At 32.3% G+C, this 17,093-nt stretch overlaps 2 protein-coding genes and 1 long non-coding RNA gene across 3 annotated transcripts; 2 read left to right on the top strand and 1 right to left on the bottom strand.

Annotated features, from left to right (window-relative positions):
- The first annotated feature begins 1,298 nt into the window (after window positions 1-1,298).
- Window positions 1,299-5,898, top strand: LOC102611600 (ribonuclease H2 subunit A). Its single transcript, XM_006485128.4, has 8 exons — window positions 1,299-1,494; window positions 1,615-1,686; window positions 2,543-2,666; window positions 2,751-2,838; window positions 3,554-3,691; window positions 3,766-3,853; window positions 3,953-4,073; window positions 5,519-5,898. Exons 1-8 carry the CDS (start codon window positions 1,410-1,412, stop codon window positions 5,694-5,696), a joined length of 894 nt encoding a protein of 297 aa, XP_006485191.1. The 5' UTR covers window positions 1,299-1,409; the 3' UTR covers window positions 5,697-5,898.
- Window positions 5,899-5,996: 98 nt separating this feature from the next.
- Window positions 5,997-7,694, bottom strand: LOC102611309 (uncharacterized). Its single transcript, XM_006485127.4, has 2 exons — window positions 7,359-7,694; window positions 5,997-6,487 (listed from the first exon to the last, which is right to left on the bottom strand). Exons 1-2 carry the CDS (start codon window positions 7,474-7,476, stop codon window positions 6,171-6,173), a joined length of 435 nt encoding a protein of 144 aa, XP_006485190.1. The 5' UTR covers window positions 7,477-7,694; the 3' UTR covers window positions 5,997-6,170.
- A 7,164-nt stretch (window positions 7,695-14,858) lies between these two features.
- Window positions 14,859-16,604, top strand: LOC102611903 (uncharacterized). Its single transcript, XR_001508774.3, has 5 exons — window positions 14,859-15,074; window positions 15,157-15,327; window positions 15,440-15,520; window positions 15,996-16,120; window positions 16,299-16,604. It is a non-coding gene; the product is annotated as an uncharacterized LOC102611903 (long non-coding RNA).
- The last annotated feature ends 489 nt before the right edge of the window (window positions 16,605-17,093 follow it).

Below are 17,093 nucleotides of genomic sequence, written 5' to 3'. Positions count from 1 at the left end.
TAATACAATAATAGGAATTGATTTTTGAATTTTGATAGTAATAAACATATGTAATAGGTGCTATATTTCATTTAGGAAGTAGAAAGTAAATTGAAATAAATTTTATTTATTATTTGTGTAAAATTTGTATTAACATTAGTATATAGTATGTTATCACATGCGGGCTTAAAAGGCTGGATAAAAAATCCAAGCTCGGGCCCACACGTGAAAAAAATCGGGCTTAAACCCAGGTCCGGACAGCCGTTTCACTCATTTGGTCCGGTCCCGGGCAGCACCAAACCCGCATCAAACCCGGGGTTTTGCCAACGCTACTCTTAGGTTTCAAAGTGAAAGTTTATTATGAAGGAGTGAGTATTTGAAGAAGAAGAGAGAGCTTCCACAGTAGAAGTATGCATGTCAGATTGAGTTATATCTTAGTTATCCATAGTCAAAGACTGCCCTAATCACAAGTCTTAATGTATAGGAGGATATAAAACAAAGTTCTTTCTTGTTGGTGATAAGTCCAAAACACACAACTCTCCTTAGCTTAATAATTGAGCGCCACACCTCCTTAAATGCACTTTTATTGGATATCTCTTGGCCAAATAACCTGATCTAAGAAAATACTTCTTCTAACTTCCTATAATATTTCTAATGTGAAAGATCTGTTTTCAACAGCTACCATAGAGCATACTTTTTTATAGAAAATTTATGATAGACTTCTTTTGGGAGTACTGGGTCTAATACTAAAAAAAAAAACTAACCAAAATAAGACAACTAAATTTTATTACAAAGAGAGAATACAAGCAGATGTCTTGGGAATCGATGATCAACACTACTAGAAAATCCCTTTTATATACACCAAGGGAATCTCTTTTTATAGAATATATCATTGCACCTTATCTCTAGATAATTTTACTTTATAACTAATCACACTCTTTATAACACATCATACTATTCATATAAATGACTCACTAGACATTACATATAACTCCACGCACTTGTCACTTATATATATGAACAATTATTTTTTAGTGTGAAGCCGTCATTTTTTTTTTGTGTAAAAATACTTTTAAATCGTGCATTTTAATAGAATTAGACTACACAATTTTACAGTGTATTAAAAAATAATATTATTAAATAGTATAATTTAATAATACATTTACATTAAAAAAAATTAAAACGCTCACGCTTGAAAATAATTATATATATATATATATTAATTTTATTTACTTGCCGCTGCCACATACTCTCTACAGTAAAGATATTACTGTAACTTCAAATATCATTTGCGTATATTCATATTTTCAAAAATACATATACTATTCTTGTTATTGGTTGTTCAATTAACAAAAACATGTATGTTCTTAACGGCGAATCCGCATTTTAGGATTCAATCCAAATAAGCCAATTCAGATAGAGAGAGAGTTATGGGATCGGAAGCAGCTCTTCCCAAATGGGCTTCAAATCCTTGTATTATGGGCATCGACGAAGCTGGCCGTGGCCCCGTTTTAGGTCGCTTTTATTCTTCATTTCATTTGCTTTTTTTGCTTTTATTCTTCATTTCATTTGCTTTTTTTTTTTTTTCTTCAAGTTTAGTTCTTGTTTTCTGAAAACATTTTCAATTTGTTTCAGGACCCATGGTGTACGGATGCTTGTACTGTCCCTGTTCCTATCAGCAGACTCTTGCTACCTTGAATTTTGCAGGTTTCCTCCTCAACCCCTTTTACTTTTTCTATCTCGGTTTTGTTTAATTTGTTAATATTTTATTTTTTTTTAATATATTTGTTTTGACTGCCTCATTGTCTCAAAACTTATTCGTATAAAGAATTTGGAGAGGAAAAAAAAAGTTTTGATTGTATTTGAGGAGACAAAACAATATAAGAGTTATTAGTTTCCAAATAAACATTTCAATATCTTACATAATAGCTGCTCTTTTGAATTATTAAGTTGAATATAGGATTTAGTATATCAATTGCAAATACTAGATGAAGTGGATTCATACTTAAAAATGTTGAGTGCATTTGGTCATGTATATGACACCATTCGTGTGGGCAGTGAGAATAAGGGATTGCATTATCTTGTATTGCTGGATGGTTACTTTCATCAAATTGTGCCTGTTACAGTTAATTTTTGGTGGGAAAGTTTTGGTAGTATTTTACTTTGATCGAGAGGATAACTGCCTTGTGGTGTAATCAATTTAGTTGCATACAGATATATATTTTCCATCAAAGTTTGTAATTTCACTTATTCTTTGTGTCCTTTCTCCCCTTCCCCCACGAATGGCTTGCTGTTTGCCATGTTTTTTAGTATACTTGGTATAAAAAATGAACTCAATTTAACTTTCTGCACTCACAACAGGTATGCTCAATACAAACTAAATTGGTTATGCGTGTTCTTTTAAAACTATAGATAGGGGCCATGACTGTCTTACTTTGGGGTGTTGTTAGTTGATGGCAAAGTGGCACTGTTGTGCTACAAAGAGCCGCTTGTCTTCTTCTATTCCTTCACCAGATCATTTGTCTTTTAGCGCTTGATTTAATTCAGATTTGATTGCCTGTAGATTCAAAAACACTAAAGGAAGAGAAGCGGGAGGAATTATTTGAGGATTTGAAGGTTAATGACTCTGTTGGGTGGGCTGTAGATATTATAGATCCTAGGGAGCTCTCAGCTAAGATGCTTAATAAGTAAGTATTATAAATGGTAAGATTTTTCAAGATTTTTAACATTTTTCTGTTCTCATTAGATTTCTTTTGTTCGCTTTTCATCAGAAATAAGATAAACCTGAATGAGATTTCACATGACTCAGCAATTGGCCTGATCACAAGGGTACTAAACATAGGAGTTCTTCTAACTGAGGTAAAGTTCTTCATGACTTATATGGATTCTTGGGACTCTTGGTATAGAACCATCATTTAATGCATTCTTTACTCCTAGGAGAAAATCAACTCATGACACCAAAGTTTGGATATGAGCTGTTAGATTAGTTGCTGTTTCATCCTTACACTTGACGTAATGTCTGATTATAAAAATAATCGAATTGTTTTTAGAAGGTAATGTATCAGATAAGATCTCGTTTCTTACCAGTGGAAACCTTTACTAGATGAGCAATAATGTCAAGGGAACAGTAACAAAATTTGAGTGTTTTTTTGCTGAATTTTTTTCTTCGATTTATTGATTAATATATCTTGTGAAACTTGCACAAAGTAGATAATGAGCAAGCATGAAGTGCTGCACACAAATATGAGAAAATTATGAAAATCTCTACTAAGCCTCCTTTGTTGTTGACTAACTACCTTTTGAATTAATATTTTTGCTCATTCTTTCAAATTCATCAATTCTTAATAGTGCACAAACACTTGACAACACTTGTAGCATGAAATTTTGGCAAATTAAAAAGCTTTGATAGATTGCACGGACAAGAGGGGATTAGGCAACCTACTCATGTTTTGAACTCTAATGGGTTCAACACTTCAACTTGACTTTCTTTTGATAGGAGAGAAAAAAAAAAACTGAAAAGAATAAGAGAATGCATGATAGAAGTGGAAAAAATCTACATTTTTTTATATTTCAGGTTTATTTGGATACGGTGGGAGATGCTGAGAAGTACCAAGCAAAACTTTCTCAGAGATTTCCTTCCATCAAATTTGTTGTATCAAAGAAGGCTGACAGTCTCTATCCAGTTGTTAGTGGTGCAAGCATAGTTGCGAAGGTAATGAGAACTCCCTTTCCAAATCTCCTCTGTTTTAAGTTGTCAGATTATTTCTATTTTATTTGAACGTGTAGGTCACTAGAGATCGAACTTTGAGAGGATGGATATTTGAGGAAACAGCTGAAAATATGCATCGGAACTTTGGTTCTGGATATCCTGGAGGTGCAAGATGCTTAAAGCTCTCTATTGTGTGCAATAACTTTCAAAGTTTTGGAGGGTTATTCTAAGATTAGGAATCTGCTAATCTTTTCTTGTCTTTAGATCCTGAAACCAAGGCCTGGTTGACAGATCATAAACACATTATATTTGGATTCCCGAGTTTGGTTCGCTTCAGTTGGGGTACATGCACTTCTCATTTCAAAGACATTGTTGAAGTCTTGTGGTTAGTCCTTATTCTACATTCCTTGGCATTTTTAATTACAGTTTTTGAGGATCATTTCTTATAGCTATATTTCCCTGTTATATGGTCTGTCCATTATATGTCCCATGTGTTGCCAAATAAGACACCATCCTCTGTGAATTTTCCTCTTTGTCATAGGTACTTCACCTGGATTCATGTACTCTGCAGCATTCTTAATAATGACTTTGCATGTTTCTGGTCTTTTACACCATAAAATCTGCTATTCTGATCCCGAAACTTCTAAATCTGTCATTAGTATCTGATAATTCATTTGCTGTGGTGCCACAAAATGAATACTAATCTTATGGAAGTATTGCCAGTGAGCCACTGTTACATGCGTAAGCAAATAAATATATTCCATTTTCTCTTAAAGTTGGGTATCTCTAATTGTGCTCTCCTTGATTGATGTATATATCCTTGTTCCAGATGCTCTTCTCTTACTGTGCTTAAATAGAGACGTGTTTTTTGTTTTGGGGGGGTAGCATTTTGTTCAATCAAAAGACGAAATAAGGGAGATCATTGCTTAAGGTATCGTGGTGATGTAGTTAGTGCCAGTGGAAAGCCATCTGTCGTTATCAGCCCTTGCATTTCCAGCAAGCCAGTACGTTACGAATCCTTTCGCTTGTTGCTTTATATCTATCTACAGCCCGTTTGTTTGTTAGCAGCATCCGTAAGTTTCTGTAATTGCGTTAGTGTCGTTCCACCTCTGTCCTAGTTTCGCGTAAAAGTTCCCGCCCTATGTCAAGATCCCACATCGACTAGGCATGGGACCTTTTGGTAGTTTATTAACCCTAAGGCACCTTCCTCTTACAAGCTGGATTTTAAGAGTGAGTTTTACCTTGTGGGTTCGTAGCAATTAGTATCAGAGCAGTTCAGTCCTCTGAAGTTGGCCCTTGCCACAGTGATCTTGGTTTCGTGACCTTAGGGGTGTCACCTAGTTAGGTTGCGTGAACCTCCATGGACATCGGTTCTAAAGGAGCGTGGAATATTAGAATCCCCATCAACTAGGAATGGGGTCAGTTGATAGTTTATTAACCCCAAAGCACCCTCCTCTTGCAAGCCTCTTTTTAACAGTGAATCTACCTTGTGGGTTTGTAACACCCGAAGTTGCTCATGTCTCAAGTCGGTATAAGCTTTCATAGTTAGTATTGCTTGGATTGACCAGTTTCCTATGTTCTTGTTGCTCAAAAGGTGCAGAATAGGACGTGATGATGTATTCAGTGTATGTAACTTGCCGATTGTGCTTTTTATCTGGAGTAAAAAGGACTATATTGCCAATGCATGCATGTTTCATGTGCTACTGCACATGAGAAGAATTCAATTTGCCCACCCCCCTTCTGATCCCCTTAGCTACTTGCCAACTTTTTGTTGAAAAAACTTTTCCAATATCAATTTAATTTGTATATTAAATTGTGGATGTTTGTTAGGGAATCTGATGAAATGGATGAAGATGTTTCCAGTCGTAGAAGTGGCAAGCGACAATTGAAATTAAGTGATATTGGCTTCAGCTCATCTAAAAGGAGAAGTGAAGAAATTGAATCAAGTGGTAAAGGGCGCTGCAAGTTTCTTGAGGCACGTAAACTTGAGCAACTCACTCATTTCTGAATGAAACCCTTGCTTTTCACGGGTTGTTTATTTTTCTAGTATTGAACCAATGAATGATCAGATCATGCATTCACATGTACCCTAAATCAAGCAGCGTAATTTTACTGAATGTCATTTCATACTGGCACTAGTGCTCAAGTTTTTAGGTTTCTTTACCCAATTTTCAGATGAATCATGAGCTGAGAGGATACACTCACGAGTACTTGCTTCTGTTTTCTTTACATTCAGAAGAGAGGCTAATTCAATAGATTGGCTAGAAATGTCAATAACTGTGTGACCGTTAGTGAAAATTAATTAGAGTTCCACAGAAGTTGAAAGTAGATTATTTTCGCATCAACCGTCTGTATGCATTATGATATACAAGACACATTATTATTAAAGTTTAGAACAAAGACACCTCAAACATCACAATTTCTATGCACATTTCACACACAGCAAACAAACAAACTGTTTTATGCACACCAATATATTTTTCTAGTTTTTCCATCCAATATACAAGTGTACAAGAGAGGCAACTGCGTTCACGATGAAGGTAAGAAGTCCTGCGCAATTCCGGTTGCAGCTGCCGGCACCATGGCGTATGTTGGGGTGGTGGTTAATCTGTGCCCCGCCTTGTGCATAAGGTGTTCCAGGCACACCGTTAGTTCTGTGTTCACCAGAGGCAGTTGATCCTGCGGTATGTGCTCCAAAACCGACACCACGGGCAATTTTGCCCTTGTGTGCTACACCACTTCTTCTGACATTTTTTTCACCATTAGCTTTTCTGATGCCATGTTCATGTTGTAGCATATCTTGATCACCCAAATAATCAGCATGTGTGAGTTTTCAAGTAATGCAAGCTATATGGGCAGGTTTTGATATCAGAACCCTAAATTGACTTAATAACTATAATAAATATTAATAGACAAAAGATAATGTCTTTAACATATTTTATATATGTTGGCTAGAAATTATTATGAATTTGACATTATGGCCAATTAAGATCAAGAGAACAAGCAAAGGATAAAAGGCAAAATTATTTCGTTCAATGATCTTCAATAGAAAGGGAAACTCCTAAATTATAATTGTCATTATTATATCTTAATCGCAACCCATTTTCTTTCTAACCCTCAAGAATAGAGATCGAATCCTAAATCTTTTATTAGTTCATCTTTTATTATTGAACTAATTTGTAGCCACAACTCTAAAATTATTTTGTCTTTTGAGGAAAATAGAGGAAAGTGTCATGTCTTGTCATAAGATTTCAGAATATATAAAAATATAAGTGATGTCCTTCAAACTTTTTTTTCCCTTTGGACTCTCCACTAGAAAGAAAGAAAATCCAACCAGCAAAGTTTATAGAAGCAGCAGTTTTCATGATCGGTTTGATCATCTCTCAGTTTTCACTTCCAATTCGATCCCCCCCTCTCCCCCCCGCCCCCCCTCTCTTTCCTTTAATTTATTTCTAAGCAATTAAATTGAGGATTATCAGTTAAGTTTATACCTATATTTTATGTTATCATAGAACTACTTCTTTTATGGAAATATGAAGCAAATTCAGTTCTATGCCACTGATTGATTTTCTTTGTACACAAATTAACAAAAGACGAATGAGAACAAGCACATGCATTTACAAAAAATCTCCAAGTTTTATTAAAGAAGGTGACAGACATGAGAAATTACCTGAAGGCAAACCCTTTTCAATTGGTGAGGAAGCGGCAAAAATCTGAAAGTACATGATGAAAATCATAAGCAACAATCCCAGCTTCTGGTTTCCCATTTTGCTCCGAGTATGTTGCATGATATAATGAAATCTTCAATAAGGCATATATATGTATATAATACTAAGACAAACTTCAGCCAATAAACATCAGCCATTATAAAGTGATCTATCTAATCAATAAAATTAAGTAAAGCTGTGGCCTGGGAATCATAAAATTAATTGGAACCATGAGTGCAGCCACTGGTTTTTCCTTTAATTAATTATTGAGGTTATTGAAAGTTTTGGCAATTTGCATATCCACCACTCTTTCTGCGTGGGCCACTTAATAATAATGGTTTATTTGCCTATATATATATATATATATATATATATATTCAATTTCTTTTGCTTTTTGCCAAGAGTATAAACTGTTTGTTTAATCTGTTGTGTATATTATTATTAATAATTAGCAAGTGATATAATATTACGCATTTTTTATATAAAAAAAATTACTTAGATTAGTAAGCATTTTTTATATAAAAAACATTACTTAGATTCTTAGAAAAGACCGAACGAATTATAATGGTCTCCTCAGGTGATACGTATACATATATATAGAAAAAACAACTTTAGTGATGAAATTAATCATGACTAAAACATACAATTTTTGTCGCTAAAGGCTACAAAGATATTCATTAATTTATGTGTTGCGCTATGAGTTTTAGCGACGAAGTTTATCGCTAAAAGTATTTATAACGATGAATAATATTTTATCACTAAAAGGCATTTTTAGAAAGGTGTTTTTTGTCACGAATAATACCTTTTAACGATGAATATTATTTTGTTGCTAAAAGGTGTTTTTATGCCACAAATAATATTTCATAGCTAAAAATCTAAAATTTTAGCAGAAAATTAACCCTATAAATCTTTAAACGAATATTTTTAGCTGCAAACTTATGATTTCGCCAGTAAATGTCTAAAATTTTGACGGAAAATTAACCGATTTATATCTTTAAATGAATATTTTTAGTGAGGAAATCTATTCGTTGCTAAAAATATTTTTTGCGACGAAATTGATTTCATCCCTAAAACATTTTTTTTTTACATGTCAAAACAGTTTTAGCGACAAAATATACTCATCACTAAAACTTTTTTCTTTGTTATGAATTGATTTTGTCGCTAAAACATACTTTTTAGCATGTTAAAGAGTTTTAGTGACGAAATATATTCGTTGGTGAAACTTCTTTTTTTGTGTGATGAAATTGACTTCTTCACTAAAATAAAATTTTCAACATGTTAAATAATTTTAGTGACAAAATTTATTTGTTGCTAAAACTTTTTTTTTTTTTGTAATGAAATTGATTTCATCGCTCATCACTATAGAGTGCAATGTTGTCACTAAATGTATACTTTTTGCGATGAAATTATTCGTCTTAATATATCATACATACATACATACATACATACATACATACATACATACATACATACATACATACATACATATATATATATATACACACACACACTTAATTTTTTGGCAACAAACAAAATTTTTAGTTGCAATATGTCCTCTTTAGCGATGAATCTTCCTTGATAAAAATGATAATAATTTTTTTTTTTTTACTATGATTGTGGCAATGAAAGGTTTTTTTCTCCTCCCTAAAAGGTGCTTTAAAGGTTACTAATAAGCCTCCTATACTCTTTTCATTTGTCACGAGTTTATAATAATAATAAAAATAAATTGAAATAGCAAAGATTTATGTAATAAAACAAAAACCACTAACCTGAGGCCTATAAAATTATAGTGTCTTTAAAATAGATTCACCACCTTCACAATGGTACTTGAATTATATTGGCGTCTATCTCTCAGGATTCAACGGATTAAAATAGTATTGGCAATAAAAACTCATTATTCCCCACACTGAAGCCTAAAGTTAGAGAGTATTTGCTTAAGAGAGAATAAAAGAAAGTCGTTTGGATTTTGGCGTATTTTGCAATTGAACATGGAAGCGTGGAAGTTTTTCTCATTTTTTTCACACCAATGGGTGCTCTTTTGAGATCCAATTTCTCATTCACCTAAGCACTAATTTGAGCATTCTATGATTCGTTGCGAAGAGTTCACAGAGAAGATTCTGAATCATTTATGCAAGTATATTTTTTCAATATTTATCTTACTTAAAATTGGCCTCAAAATAGCCACTTTATGCTATTTTTTTAAGAATCCCCACATGAATGAAAATTGGTGGAAGACACAAAAAACGATTGCTTTGATATAAAAATTGATTTGATTTTGGTGATAGAATTAAATGATCAAAACTTGCACAGGATAGGTAAGTCTCAATCTTTGAACCTTCCCTTGAGAAATATATTTAGTTTATTGACTGAATAGTAGATGTGATTTCTTTAAACTCTTATGTCATTAATGTAAACAATAATATATATTCACATGTAAACTTTTCCTAATACTTTGAGTTCTCATAGTTATGTTAATTTCGGCCTTGAATATTTACCTAATTTAACAAGAGTTTCTAAGAATTGAGCCCTTGACAATTCCCGTTGAAACTACCCCACTTCTCTCTCATATATGTGATTTCTTAATCAAAAGTAACTCGCATTACTTTGTTTGAATTCCCAATACATAAGAAACCATTAAAAGCATAGCTAACCCTTTCCTTCATATGGGCATCACTGTTTTCATTATAAGAATGGACAGGAGGGTAACCTCCATAGTGATCCAAGAAGGTATTTTCCAATTAAATTGTCCTTTTGAACTTAGTTCTTAGGATCTCCAGTCTACTGAGTTGGATTTTCCTTCGTAAAATAAGTCTTTTATTCTGTGGGCTTTAGTCCCATTCCCCTCGATAATTTTCTATTAACTCTTTGTTTAACCCTTGAGTAAGTGGATCCGTAATTTTATCCTTTGACTTTATATAGTCAATAGAAATAACTCCAGTAGAAAGTAGTTATCTAATAGAGTTACATAGTGGTGAACCTATAGCTGGGCTAGACCAGGCTGTAGTCTAAAAAAAATCATTTAAACCCGTTATTTTTTTATCAAAGTTTTATAAAAAAAATAGAGTTTTTATTTTATTTTCATATATGTCCCTAACTTAGTTACCCTTATGTTTTCATCAATTTAGTATAACCATAGAGTTTTTATTTTATATTCAAATATTTCCCTAACTCAATTATCTTATGTTTACATCAATTTTATATAACAATAGAGTTTCTATTATATTTTCAAACATGTTTCTAATTCAAGTACATACTTTCAATTGAAATTAGTGACTTAATTTATAAAATGATTAAATTATATATTTATTGAATAGATTGAAAACATTCGGAAGCTAAAATATTATTACTACTTTAATTTATTTTAAAAAACTTCTAATTGAAAAAAAAAAAAGTATGTCAATATGATATAACACCATCACTAGTATTAAAATACTTACAAAAACAACATATGGTAACAATTATCAACATTTTCACAAACCTTTTTATGTGAATTTTTAGATTTTATTTATTAGTTATATTAACTAAGAGGACAAGTTAGAAAATAAAATTTGAGTATTTTGAAGAGCTTTTGATAGAAGAATCATCAACATCTAGTTATTTAAAGAGAGTCGAAGCACTTGGCTGAAAAAATAATGGCACCCAAATACCATTTTATTAAATTGAGTTTAGTTTATTATTGAATCTTTTGACTAATAATACTTTTATCATTTAAAAGGATGAATAAACTCTAATTGTTTAATTTATTTAAGTCTAGTAATTTATTACTTGACTTCACATATAAAAGTTTTACTTGCGATTTTTAATTGATTGTAATTACATGTATTGACCTATTTTGGTTGAAATTCTTAATTGATTTATTAATCTTATATAATTACATATTATTATAAGTTGCAATGTCAGATTTTATAACTGAAAAAATAATATTTTGATATTTGGATTGCCTTTTATTTTCTACTCTTGTTTTACAATTATTTTTGTTTATAGTACATATTTAAAACAATAAAGTTCTTCTTCTCTCCCTTATTTAATGTAGATCTTTTTACTTATAAATTTTTATGTTTACTTCAAAATATAAATTTTAGAATTTAACCCGAGGTAATGTTAAGTTTTGGATCCGCCCTTTGTATTATGTCTAAGACATATATGTGCATACTTACCATTATACATATTGCTCTATTCCCTTCCAATTGCATATTAACTATCACAATCATGTAAATTTGATAAACCAAGAAAGTCTCAACGTGTGCCCATCAAGAATTGCAAGTTCACTGTCTAAAAGGAATGAGTCAAGAATGCATGGAGCCGTTGAGGATTTAGTGGATTTAGTGGAGTGGTCAGCTTAGTCACGTGCAAGTTAAGGCTTAATCAAGTTCTGTTAGCAAGTATTTTGTTATTTTAATAGGTGCCGGCTTTATTTAGATTCAGTTACTGATTTTCAGTAGTTGTGACATTATTTTAGGAGGAGTCTGTTAGTCATTTATGTATTTAAACTCAAGTATTATGCAGAATAAAGGGAAGAGTGAATTCAATAACAAATTCTTGTGGCTGATTCTCGCCCTAAGTAGAATTCTATTTACATACAAAATACAACAGCTTTGACTGGGACCTATCAAAATTATTGACACAGGCTTTGCCCATTTTGAAATACCTTCTAAGAAATCTTATAGCCAATATATATATATGTAAGAAAATATTTAAATTCAGGATCTTAAAGTGCATGAAAGTTTGAGAAAACTTTAAAACATTGTAGTTTTAAAGATTAATTTCACAATTCTATTAAATCCCATAGTTTTAAAGTTTTTCTAAACATTCTTACACTATAAAATCTAGGGATGGCAATGGGGAGGGGAGGGGAGGGGACCAATCTCCCCGTACCTATCCCCGATATTTTGTGTATGTCCCCGTCCCCGTCAGAATTACTTGAGAGAATCCTCATCCCCTCCCCGAATAATAACAGGGGATCCCCGAGGGTCCCCGATCCCCAAATAACTAATATTTTTTTTGAGTTAATCATATTAAAATAAAAAATTCAAATAAAAGTAAAGTTCGAAATATATCTTACATTAATATTCATTACAAAAATCACATACATTAAATTAGTAAGTAACGCAGCATGCAAGGGATACAAACTTCTTTTACAAACTATCATGAACAAATTAATAGTCTAATACAAAATTGTTACAAATAAAATTGAATTTAGATTAAAAATTAACTTTTTCAATGATGGCGTGGACACTTTATAAATGTGGATTATTCCATTTACAACACAATAGTTAAATCGGAGCAAATCAAGAGCAAATATTAGATTAGATTAGATTAGATATTAAAATTGTGATTCGCTGTGGGCAATTATAACATCTAAAAATAAATAAAAAATAGATTTAAGTTTAAAATATTTAAAGAATATTAAAATTAAAAAATTTTGGGCTAATAGAATCTACTCGGTCTTTTTAATGTCCTAAATAAAAATTTAAAACTTTAATTAGTTAATTAGGCCTAAAAGTTTAATAATATAAATATTTTGATATTTTTTATTTTTACCAATATTTACAATTTTATAATTTATTTACTAGTAATTTTAAAAAATTAAAATGGGGAAATGGGTAGGGGATGGAGATTCCACCTCATCTCTGTCCCCTCCCCGAATAAGAAATTGGGTAAAAAAAATTTCCCGTCCCTCCTCGAATAAGAAACTGGGTATTCTCATACCCTCCCCGAATGGGGAAAATCCCCGAGGGTACCCGTCCCTGTGAGAATTTTTGTCATCCCTAATAAAATCCCGAACTATATATATATATATATATATATATATATATATATATATATATATATATATATATATATAGTTTCTTTTTGAATTTTGTTAAAAGTATAAACTGTTTGTTTAACCAAAAATCAATTATACCACTTTTGTGGATACTTTATTTATCAATATCGCTTATGGAGAATGGTTGATTTGTTTACTTCGGTTTTTTTAAGAAATAATTTACTTTCAACATAAACGAGAAGTGTTGAATTGAAAGGACTTAGAGCATCTCCAAAAGGGTCTTTAAATTTTACTCTTCAAATTTCAATTTGCTTACTGATGTGGCAAATAAGTGTATAAAAAAATATAATCCCTTCCAAAAGACTCACCAAATAAGAATAAATTAATATTATTTTAATAAAATCTTTTCCATTATCAAATTGAATTGTTATTATATTTTTTAAAAGAAACATAAATAATAATTATTGCAGTCTTATCTTTTCAATAAATAATAATAAAATATTAATAGAAGAGGGAAAAACTCACTCGGCAATAAGAGTGAGAAACAAATCTTACTTGAAGAATCTAAATTAACGTGTCTTTTGAAGTGTTTAATATTGATATGGCTCTTCAAATAAGAGGTAGAATCTTATTTGAAGAGTCTTTTAGAGATGCTCTTAGAGTTGAGGTCCCCGGTTGCCATTTGCCAACAGGCTGAAATGAAAATTATATCCGTGGGCAATTAAACGTTCTCTAGAAAAAGGGGACATCATATGTAAAAGAAATAAATAAGAAGCAAAAAAAGAAAGGATAGAGATAGCTGGGATAAATTAAAATAAATAAATGAATGAAGAAGTGGTGATAATTTTGGTATGTCACTAAACCTACCTTCAATGAATTTTTTTATTACTAAAGTGTCCCAAAAGTAAATTACAATCATAGACAAGATAATAAAGCTAAATTTGAAAAAAAAATACTCTTCCCATCCTGATCTTCTTTATATTATTATCTCGCTTTGTTCAATGGATATTCGATTAATTGTAATAACAAAGAATAACAACTTAAGGTAGTCCTTTGTTAATAAAAGAAGGAAAGGGCAACCAACAAAGTGTTGACTCCACTGGCAATGGAGTCCCCTTAAATGGCTTGATTAGATTTGCTCCCCAGTTTGAGTCGCAGGAAAGTCGCCTTTGTTGGGAGAACATGTGCCTCACGGTTCGAGCGGAGACTTCTAGTCTGGGTTGTGGTACGGACTTAAAGGTGACTTCCACAGTTGGGGCCCTCCCCAGGATACCTCGTGGTCAAAAAAAAAAAAGGAAGGAAAGTGCAAAAGGAATGAAAGTTTTCTGCTTGCATGCTTTGGCCTTGCTTCTAAGTTTAAAGATGATACAATTTAAATTTTCTTTCTCACATGCTACTTGGAATTAAGATTGAAGGAAGTTGGATTTGGTAATAAGTTCTTCCGAGTCCAATTACTTAGGATTTGCATAGGTTCTTTAATTAAGATTTCTATACTCATGCGTGAGAATATATTACAAATAAATAGTGGAGAGAGATTTTGTTATTTGGTGTGATTTATGAAAATATCTTCAAAGGTTAACGAGTCGAGTAAGTTTGGTAGTTGAGCAATAAGTGAGGTAAGTCAAGTATAAAGTCGGTATCAAGTCGAGTAAGTTTAATGGTAAATTGAATAGTATGCGATCATTGAGGTAATTAGTTGAGTAAGTCTTTTAAATAAATCGAGTAAGAACAAGTCGAGTAAGAGGTGAGTAAGTTTCTGAACAATTAGAGTAAGAGACGAGTAAATCTTTAGAACAAGTCGAGTATAAGTCAAGTAGTGTTGGTTAAATGTTTTGAATAATTCCAGTAAGTATTTTGAATAAGGCAGAAGTCAAGTAAGAATTGATCGAATACAAGTAAATTGTTTGATCAAGTAAGTAAGTCTTTGGCTTAACTTTAAGATATTCGGCCATTTCTGTGAAGATATAACTGAGAGTAATTTTATATTCTTGCAGGTCTTTCTTACTTATACATGTATAATGTTGAAGGCCCTAACTATGGCACATTTTGGGTATTTTTGTGCTGATCGGGGTATATATCCCACGCAATTCCCTCTATTGCAAAATCAAAATCTCTACAACTAACAACTTGAATCGTCGTTCGTCAGCAGAGCTCTCACTGTCATGGTACGCAATGAAACAATTTCATTTTTTTGTTTTGCATTTTAAATGTCAGAATTTTTTTTTTTAATTTTCTAAGTCTAATTTTAATTTCTTTTGGGCGTGCATATATTTGTAGTTGTAAGCACCGAAGAAGGATAAGGCCCCACCATCGTCATCGAAGCCCGCCCAATCTGGTGGAGGCAAACAGAAGAAGAAGGTAACCACATTTGGGCTTAATTTTTCATTTTTCAATTATTGTTTTTATCGCTTTTTTATTCGCAACTTAATGAAGTAATTTATTTGGAAAATTAATTTTTTTTTGGCAACAATGTTTAAAGATAGCATTTTTCTTAAGGTTTCATGTAGTATTAGAGATAAATTGAAATACTTGGGGAAGTGCCTTGCTGGAGAAGTACTTGATAAGTGCTTCCTAGAAATTGCTTTTAAGGCACATAAAAGCTCATTTTTGGGACAAATTTCTATTGTTTGAGTGAAATAGTTGAAAACACTTAAAATATGCATTTCGAGAGGGGCGTAGACAGATTTTTTAGCAAGGGGTTCCAAGTGTTTATGTTAAAAAAAAAAAAAATGCTTCTAGCTACATGAAAGTTGTTTTTGACATCGTTCTATTAGAATATATGGTGAATTTTTGGGGGGGATTTTTGATACTTAGCAGTCTTTGATGTATATAGAAATGAAGCAAAGGAAAGCAAAAGGAGAAAGTGAACAACATGGTCTTATTTGATCAGGGAACTTACGACAAGCATTTCCCAAGTACAGGCTTCTAACTCCTTCAATCTTGTCGGACAGATTGAGAGTATGTTCTCTTTAACCATCTCTTTCTTGCTGATTTTGTTTTGCTCTTATGTTTTCATTGGTTTCTTTTAGTTTTTGCCGTGATGATAGCAATAATCATTTACACACAAATAATTACTAGCAGATTTCAAGTTACTTGACCAATTAATGAGATTACTTGTCGCTGCGTGAGTTACCAGGGAACACAATTATTTGAGGGGGAAAAAAAAAATTCGAATATGCTTGGCTTCTGCAGCGTTGAGAGAATGTCTTTTCTTAGTCCGTTCTTGTGGGAAGGTAAGTCAAGAGGGAACTAAAATGTTTGTGAAGTTATGTTTTACTTCAACTGGGTATGTATTTTGTGGAGCTACTACCATAAGATGGCAACTGAGTTTGATTTCACTGATGTAATTGTTGTATTGATCTATGGTGAAAGTTCTGATAATTACGAATTTTTCGTCAGTTAATTTCCTTTTGATAACTGAAAGTATGAATAAAGGCTGAGGTTTAAGTACACTGAATGAATTTATTCTCAATTGAAATTGAAATCTAATTGCTACAAGAACATTTACAGTTCACGTTCATGAGTGTAATGATTTTTCTAGAAATTGGATGTGTGGATATTAAGCCTGTGAAATTGGCCGTAGGTTTGATGATGTGACTTGGTGGTGATATTGTGGCATTCTGCTTCCTAATTATTTAACTTCCTGAAACAATGGTTTGACCCACAGTAACAGTAAGAACCGCATTTTTTTTATCCTTTTTGGTTGCCTAGTAACGAGGCTGGTTTCAATTGCCTTGTCCACATTAGCGGGTCACTTGCAAGCCGAGCTATTAAGGATCTGGTGGCCAGAGGATCAATTAGAATGATATCTGCATATGCCAGTCAGCAGATTTACACTAGAGTCATCAACACCTAGGCCGCAACTCAGATTGCAGTTACGAAAAATAGTTCCTATCTGTTCTAAAGCGTTTTGGTGAATGATGTTGAAAGG

Source organism: Citrus sinensis, chromosome 4 (assembly GCF_022201045.2).
Source record: "Citrus sinensis cultivar Valencia sweet orange chromosome 4, DVS_A1.0, whole genome shotgun sequence".
In the NCBI taxonomy this organism is placed as follows: domain Eukaryota; kingdom Viridiplantae; phylum Streptophyta; class Magnoliopsida; order Sapindales; family Rutaceae; genus Citrus; species Citrus sinensis.
Note: the sequence above shows the minus strand (reverse complement) of the source record. Positions and strands in the feature narration are given on the sequence as shown.